The 9215-nt window shown below is 31.1% G+C and overlaps 1 protein-coding gene across 4 annotated transcripts in view; it reads left to right on the plus strand.

Moving 5' to 3' along the window:
- LOC106471112 (lysine-specific demethylase 4C-like) overlaps positions 1–9215 on the plus strand; it is a 78883-nt gene that overhangs the window by 17053 nt on the left and 52615 nt on the right. For 3 of the 4 annotated variants that reach the window (XM_022399731.1, XM_022399728.1, XM_022399729.1), the window contains exons 4-5: positions 6252–6375; positions 7313–7547. In XM_022399731.1, the coding sequence (XP_022255439.1) occupies positions 6252–6375; positions 7313–7547 (359 nt within the window). Of the gene's footprint in view, positions 1–6251; positions 6422–7312; positions 7548–9215 lie in introns of those variants that run through there. The other variant, XM_022399732.1, reaches the window with a different exon arrangement.

A 9215-nucleotide genomic window follows, 5' to 3' on the forward strand; every position in this document is an offset into this window, starting at 1 on the left:
ATTTGTTCCAGATTTGAACTTATTACTTTTTATGTTTTAGTACATTATTTTGAAATCCAAAAAAATTTGTATCGTCCATAAAATTTTTAATTTTTTTAATAATTACATAATCTCCTTATGGTTTCAAGTTATATACAAGACATGAAAATAATATTTGTAAATAAACCTGAACAATAAATGAGTATTTTTTATTTTTAAGTAGGATTTCATGTTTATATATGTACATAAAAAAACATTTCAATTTTGTTTCATAAATGTACTTTTATTTCAAGTTTATGTTTATGCTTCATTGCAGCCATACTTTTATTTATTGTGCCGAATAAATTATGAGGTTAGCAGCATGAACTTTGTACATTTGCCGTAAACTATCATGCCTGTTGGTGGTCACTCTCGTTCAGTCCAGCGCAGGCACAGTTCAACATTACTGTAGATATGATAGTAAGAAAGCTTTTCGGTACTTGAATATCATTTCTTTGAACTTTCAAACAAGTTTATTTCAACATATGTCCATGTATGTGGTTTCAGAATAGAGACAAAACCAATTGCCACTACTAACAAATGTATGTAACAGTTTATAGTACAGGTGGTTTCAATAAACACCGCCTGAGCCTGACCCCTCGTTACTTGATACATCCTGTTAGAAGAGATTACCAAACGATACAGACACCATAAATTACAAAGAAAATTACTTTACAGCATTTAAAAGATTAGTCCTGGTCACATTCCTCTCATTACAGGCAAGATTTATGTTGGAATGCGAAACTTCAATGTATTGAGACCCCCAACTGTGAGAATGTCATAGCTTCCTTGTATTATTTAGTATTTAGCCTGTTTCACAACCAACATATGGGTTTTATTGTTGTCACTACTGGGTTTGAACCATTTGCAAAATATCAGAATAAACTATATATATATGTGAGTTACACTGTTTTAATTCTAATGCAATAACAACAGAAGTGTGGGGTGGGTGGTGCTTATTATAGTAACTGCCATTTTATGTAGAGGTTGTATTTAGTACTGGCCAATAGGGCTTTTCAATAAGGGTTGGAAAAGTTGCTTCTGGAAAAAACTGCATGGGATATACGTGACTTTTATTTTTCTTATATAGTAGCTTAAGTCATGCTGCATGGTATATCTGTTTATATTAATCATTATATTGAAAAATTAACTCAAAATATATATATATTTGTTAGGAAAGAAGTTGATCCACGATTATTGGGGTTAAGAGTTACCGAGTGGCGAGTGCAAAGTCTTCACATGAATTAGACTTACGACTTTGAACTGAAAGAGTTTGTGATTTTTTATATTCCTTGGAATTTAAATTTGTAGTTTTAAGCTCAATAATTTAGCATAATTTTATATTTAGTTCATAATAATAATAATATGATTCAGTATTTAGAATGAAAAACTTGTGTGATTTGTACGTAATACTATTAGTACCATAAAATAATTTTATATTTTTCCTTTTTACAGTCTTTGCTTTGTAGTAAGATGATGAAACGTTGTTCTCTGGATTTTACAATATGAATATGATAAGGAAAGCACGAATCCTAGTCGAAAGTGTCAATTTCAGTACCAATTATTCCAATTGCTGTATCTCCCATTTGACAAATCATAGGGCCTAAAAGTTATACAACTGAAGTTTAACACGCCCAGATGCAGTTTTATAAAGAAAACAGACTAGAAAAAGGTTTAAATACCAATCATAGATGGCAGAACCAGTGCTGAGGTGAAAGGAAATATCTTAAAAAAACTTTTGAAAAAAATATTTCTTCTTAGAGGGCGCTTATTTACAGTCTAAAACGTATTTTAGGAATTTTTTCATTAAATTCCTCTTTAAACTTCATTAAAGAATACAATTTTGTACAAATAATTGAATGTTATGCTACTATTTATAAAAATAAAATCAGAAATCCATTAAAAGATAAGTTCTCTATCATTTTTTCAATTCACAAATGCACACTTGCATTGCCTACTAAGAAAGTTAGTACCGGTAGTCATCGGGTTAAAATATCTATTTGTGTAGTAGTTTAAGTTGTTGAAAACTGACTTACTAGCAAGAGCTAGGGGTTAACCTGTAACTTTCCATATGGGCATCATTTTCGGCACATGTCATGAGGTTTTACTTAGTTAAATTCAAAATATAATTCAAATACTTTATTTTCTTATTATATAAACAAATTTGGCATTAAAATTTAGCTAATTATCCATATTTTAATGTTATATAAGTATTAAGCTCTTGATTTTATATAGCACTATTTAAAAAATCCCCTTGTATGAAAATTGTAACATTTGTTTTGTAGCTGTTCCCTTATCTCTAATTTATTTACTCCCCCTTCTAAAAAGTATGAAATTGAACTTAGATTATTCCTTATAATGTTGTCATCACTCAGGCAAAGCATAATTGTTATAGCCTTCAATCTTATTTGGTTACAGAGCCATAAACTAGTTAAATCAGACCCCTTTTGCTGCACCCACCTGTCTTATCCTCTCTTTCACAGGTTGCCATTAGTTCTCTCTAACAATTTCATATTGTTTATAACCAATAGAAAGCCAAAGGTGTAACCTATCATTTGATGTATTATATTATGTTTTCTTTATGAAGAATTGTCTATTTCAATTTCTGCAGGTGTAAAGTTGGATACTCTCCTCCTATTGAGGACTGGATGAAAAATTTCCAATGCCAGCAGGTTTTGGACTGGAGATGAACAACCACCTGGGCCCTCCACCTTCCTACTAACCTCCAGATGTTGGTTCCTGGTGGATCTTGTATTGATTTTGTTGGGGTTCGTGCCTTTGCAGGCAAGTTCTTGGTATGGAAGCTCCTCTTCCCTGCTGGTACATGTTCTTGAGGAGAAAGGTGGAGGACTCTCTTCCTACCACAGAACTGATGTACAATTCCAGATGCCACTAAGTGTTGGTTGAGGTTGAACTCCACTTTATGGTCTGTCATGCCAAGCCACTCAATATTGAGGGGTCCCTTTATTTCGTGTTACTTTTCTTGGGGTCTCTTCTTATGTTTCTACCCTTTTTATGAGAAATTACTAACAGGTGATGAGTATACTTGGCTCAGAAGTCGTGTGGTTTCCTACAGGTGTGTTGTTTTTAGTTCCTTCTCAAAAGACATGGTTTTCTTTAGATGCTTCCTAAAGAGGGATCATCTCACCAGCTCTCCACCTGTTCAGTGTGGAATTCTAGCTTTTTGTGAGAGGAGGTAAGATGTTGTATTGGAAGATAACATTTTCCTAAACTGAAAATGTATTTTCCATAGATACTTACCTCCACTCACATTTCCCACTTGTCTTCATATGTGGTTTGTGTGATCTGACCAATCTCGAAATGGTTAACAGCTGCAAGATTAGAGAGAGTGCTAGTTAAGATAGTGGTAGTGTCACACCCCTATTGGTGGAGGGTTGCTGCATAATCAGTTGCATGTCAGTATGCAGATAACTCACGTTTACAGGCAAGTGGGAGTACTAAGGTTAGTGGCAAACAAAAATTTGTGCTGATAGAGGGCAGTATAAGTCATAAAAGTATTTTGTGAGAGGAGGAGGTAAGTATCTATCGGAACTACATTTTCAGTTTAGGAAAATGTTAACTTCTTTACACAGTTAATTTGTTGAAACAATTTGCTTTTCTTAATACTGTATTTTAAATCTTTTTAATCAGAATTCAAGGGTATTCAGACTTTTGTTTTTATTTGAAAGGATTATTATGAAAGGATGACAAACTTTTTTCATCATGAATAAAAGCTCTGTGTTCTGTATTGCAGATAGTGCATTTTATCATTCTAATACTATGGTTTAACTGATTAAAGTTAAAAAAATATATATATATACATATATGCAGCAACCCTGTTTAATATAGTGAATGTAGTTGTATACATTTTTACTAAGTAAGTGAAAGATCTATTGTTAAAAGTAAAAAGTTGGTATAAGTACACAGGTAAGATAAAATATAATTTCATGGTTTATGGCATACAGGTATGCAGTCAAAATTATCCCCTGCTTGGAAATTTAACTGTGTTTGAGGTTTTGCTTGTTCTGTAGGTACAACTTAATAAGTAGAGACATTTGTATTCTGTATGAATAAACACATTATTAATATGCTAGCTTTTAAAGTATACATGCAGTATTTCAGCTGCTCGATGACTAAGGGCTTGTATTGGTTGATAATAGGATTTTTTTTTAATTATAGAGATCATATCAAGTGTGAAATTTCAAATTCTTAAATTGTTATATTTTCCTCAGTTCTAATATATTACCTCAGTTGTTGGGAAGTGTGGATGGTACTTGTGTATTCTACCGGAAGTTCTCAAACTTTCCTAACACACGATCTGCCTGATTAGCCAGGCAATTTTTCTGGGATTCATGCATAATTTAAACAGTGACTAATTGTACTGTTACAAATAGTTTTAAAATAATAATGTGTTTTCCTCCAACTTGTTCTGCAACCCACAGTTGGGGAACTGCTGTATTGTACAAGAGAAAAAATGTGTCTAAAACTACCTGTGTAGTTGAATGGCAGGAATGTTAACATTTGTGAAAATAAATCAGTTTTTTTTGGTTACTTATTATGAAATGTAAACATTTTAAATCTTACTCAGTTGTTCATTTTGTTTTGACAACTAATATAGTCACTAAGTGCTCAAAATCATACTTGGCTAGTTGCTAAGTCACTTTGTAAATAATCCTTATGAAACAGTAATAATAAGAGAATAAATAAAAACTAAAACACTGGTCATATTAGTATTTCTTTTTCAGTCTAGATTTTGTGGTTGCATTTTAAAACTTCTGCTTTTGAGTCCTTTAAGGAATTCTAGTTTTTATGAACAGTATAATAACTATTAATATGAAGATATAGATATGAAAGCTCTAAAATTTTGCACTTTGACCTCATCATTTTTCCAGTTCCAGTTACTGATAAATTACCCAGGAGAATGTATAGGAAATGACAACTATAAGAAATTGTGTGTATTTCTGTGAATGACCATTCAAATGTTCTTAATAATTTTCAAATTTATGCAACTAACCTTGAGGTCCTCCAAAACACCCGATCTCTCATTCGGGGTACAATGTGAAACTTTTGAAACTAGGCATAGAACATTTTAAACATTTCCTTATTTGTCTATATACCAACTTCGCGTAAGTTATAAAGATGCTCCAGAATCCTTTAAAACCATTTCATTCACCATATGGAGGGTTAAGTTTGAAAATTTCCAAAATCTGAATTTAAATTATTGTTTTGAATGATTACTAAAATGTTAATATCAAACTTATTAGTAAATCTGTTCAGTCAAACCTTAGAGCCCCCAAAACCTCTTGACCCTTCACCATTTTTAGGACCCTGTCACTGCTTGTAAACATTGTTTTTTGTGTGTTGAGGGACAAATGTAAAACTTAAAGGTAATTTTGAAAAAAGGCAATTTTTGGACTTCAAAAATCAAGTAAATATAGATACATATGTACCTACAATTGATACTCTGTATGTAGTTTGTATGTATATTTGGAGGGCTGATGCATGAGTTTTTGGTTCCCTAGGCAAACCTTCAAGCTGTGTGCCCTCCCCCTCCCAAATATAACAAAATATACAATTATCCAAATCCAAATGTATGATTTTATTGTCCTGAATCAAAATAATAACTGTAAGAATCTATTGTTATACAGCTTTTAATGGCTCTGGATAGATAGTACCAGCAATGCATTTTTATTAAACTGTGTAATAAAGATCGCAGGGTAAAATTGAGAATCGTAACTTTACTTTTCCAAAAAATACATGTAAAATCTGAAATGACAAATATGATGCATGGCAACTGTCTGCCCAGATGGTTTTATTATTATTGTCAGGACATTATCATTTTCACCCCCAAAATTGGTGTTGATTCATAGTTCATACACAAATTTTGCCAGCCCCCTATATTTGCTGCCCTAGACAAATGCCTAGTTAGCCTAGTGATTGCTATGGCTCTATATGTATTAACTCATCAAGATAATAATTTCATGACACTGTAAAACTTATTATCATAATTAGTTTCCTTTTTTGTTTGAAATTCACTGCTTTGGTAAATGTATTAACAAAGAGTAGTTTCTATATTTGGAATGTCAGTCTTTGCTCTAAAAATGTCAGTGCTAGTTATATTTCTTTAGCATATAGTTATAGTCTTTAATATTTGCACAAGCTTTTTATTTGATTTAGCTCTAATGCTTTAATACACATACCTAAAATTTACTATGTTCTTATTCATTTTTCAGGTATAAAACTCCTAAACATTTTGATTATGAAGACCTTGAGAGAAAATATTGGAAGAACTTAACATACAATTCCCCTATCTATGGAGCAGATGTGTCAGGATCATTGTATGATGAAAATGTAGAAGTAAGGTTAATGGAACAGTATTATTACTTTTGCATATATATTTGAGGTAATATTTCAACATCATTCCTGTTAATTTTTTGTGAAAAGCTTAAATTATCAAAGCTGTTATATTTTGATAGTATCACTTGTAATTTAAGTTGCTTTTGTATTTATTAATGCACATCAAGTACAAAAGATATAGTTTGATAAAAATTTTTTTGAAGTAATTCTAATGGTAAGTTGCAAAAAATATAAACAATTGGTAATTTATTTATTTTTTACATGGTAGTTTGTATAATGTTTCATTGGTTTTCAAAAGATAAATTATTGTGATGTCATTATATAGAAAAAAAAATTACTTGAAAGTTAGGTATGTTTTTTCCAATATTCCAGTGAATATTTCTAGTAAGCAGGGATTTACTTAAGTACATTTTCTATGATAATAGGTTATTTTTTAATTTCTGTAAATTAATAATTTTAGAGAGAGCATTTTTGTTCTCTATCAGCTCGTTTTATTGGGATTATTTTGAACAGATGCATTTTGTTGCATTTATGATAAATATTACTTTCATTAAAACATTCTTGTGGGGGCTTGGCTCTTGTTGTAAGGTTTACTTATAACAACAGTGTGAGGTTTGTTGTTTTTAAAGCAGCTTTAAAAGAGCATAGGTAACTTAATAATACAGTGTAAGCGTCAATACATGTTCTTCTGGTACTCTCTTTTTGGTACTCTCAATTGTGTTCAACCTCAAAACTTGCAGAAGTAGATTTTATTTATATATATACGATTCAATTTGTTTACTTTACTAAGATATAACACATAACATAGACTATTTAGGATTTGTTTTGACAGTAACTTGTCATTAAAAATTCTATTATTTTGTTATCATATTGCTTGAAGTTTTTGAAAAGAAACAGAAAAAATCTCACTTATTAATTTTATATTTTTTTTCTGTAGGAATTCAATATTAATCATCTTAACACAATATTGGACCTTGTAGGAGAGGATTATGGAATTCGTATTGAAGGTGTTAACACTGCTTATCTTTACTTTGGAATGTGGAAAACTACTTTTGCATGGCACACAGAAGACATGGAGTTATACAGTATTAACTATCTTCATTTTGGTGCTCCAAAATCATGGTATGCTATACCACCAGAGCATGGTCGACGACTTGAAAGGTTAGCAGCAGGTAAATAAATTAATACTTTTTGCAGTGGTTGGCCTATGTGCCATTTTAATAATTGGAATAATATTTATTTGAGGAGAAAAAGGTCTTAAACATTTTATGTCAAGTTTATAAATACCACCAGTGGCATTTTATATATTGACTCTGTATACAAGTTTGGTCAGTTTGACTGACTTTATAACTGTGAAACTATACATACTATAACTTAATGTACAAAGCGTATCTCCATGAAATTTGAAAAGCTATTAGTAAACAATGCAAGTAAGTTGAACACACACACACACACAATTTGATTTTTTCATAAAGTACTTTTTACTAGAAATTTGTCAGTGAATTTACAAAAAGTTTTTAGCAAGTCGGTCTGAGTGAAAGGTGATTTTCATGCTAAAAATAGAAATATTGTTTTTTATCTTACTTTATTATTTCATTTGCTTAGCGTCTAGAATCTCCTAAATGCACATCAAAGGTTGCTTTGGTAAAAATTTATTTTCTTTAGTATAACACTAAATATAGTGAAGTCATCAATGTACAATGAAATGAAAAATTGAAGTAAACTGTATAATATTTTTTTTATTTGGAATGACTACAGAATTTATCGTATAATTCAAAGTTATCTAACAGCTTAAACTTGTACCATTTTTACTTCTGCTTTTTTTAATTTTATGGTTTTATTGCTACAATTTGGACATGTTGCTGCTTTGGTAGCTTAATTTCTGCCTACAAAAGCCCCTCATTATGATAATTTAACATATAGCAGAGAAGGTAATAATCTGTAGGCAAACAATGATTTATAAGCACAAGGAAGTTTTATTGATGGTGAAACATACTACATGTTTCAACAAACATTGTTGTGTCTTCTTCAGAAGAAGACAGACCAATGGTCTGTCGAAACATGTAGTATGTTTCACCATCAATAAAACTTTTTCTTATACTTGTAAATTATTGTACGCCTACTGATTATTATATCAGCATAATGTGCTTCATTACTCAAGTAGTAGAGAAAGTAATTGTTCGTACTTGTGAAGTCCACGAAAGGGGAAATAGCACAGATTAGAAGCGTCATTGTTTGCTGTATGCTCTAGTATTTTAAACAGTTGTGTAGAACAAAGATAAGTTTCATGTATATTATAGAAATATTAGCATTATAAATCTATCATTAAGATGAGATTTGGAATACATATAAGTTTTTAGTGATTTTTGAACATAGATTTTCTATTGGACATAAAAATATCTTAGGTTATATCTTTCACAGGTTTGATAGATTTTGTATTTTCAAAGATAATTCTAATTATTACTGTACCAATTAATCACATTCTCCAGAAATTGAGAAGATGTTAAAACTAAATAGTCTGACACCAATATTTAATTTATAAAATGACATTCATTTAGCAGAGATGAAAGTCTTCCAGATATATCCGGAAATCCGGATATTTCTAAAAAATCCTGAAAACCTCCGGTTTTTTTTCCGGAGAAACACATTTTTTAAAATTATTTATCGGATTTTGGTGTTCCATGCCATAGATAAGCGTTTATGCAATCGCGCGGTTTGTTTACATTCGGCGACAGGGCGCCGCCATTTTGTAGTCTCGCAATGCTGGCGTGTACGAGACCTTGTATGCTTATAATGCAAACTTCGTGTCATGTGAACAAGATTTTATCTCAAACGTGCTT

The sequence above is a fragment of the Limulus polyphemus genome, unplaced genomic scaffold (assembly GCF_000517525.1).
Source record: "Limulus polyphemus unplaced genomic scaffold, Limulus_polyphemus-2.1.2 Scaffold4415, whole genome shotgun sequence".
NCBI classification, from domain to species: Eukaryota; Metazoa; Arthropoda; class Merostomata; order Xiphosura; family Limulidae; genus Limulus; species Limulus polyphemus.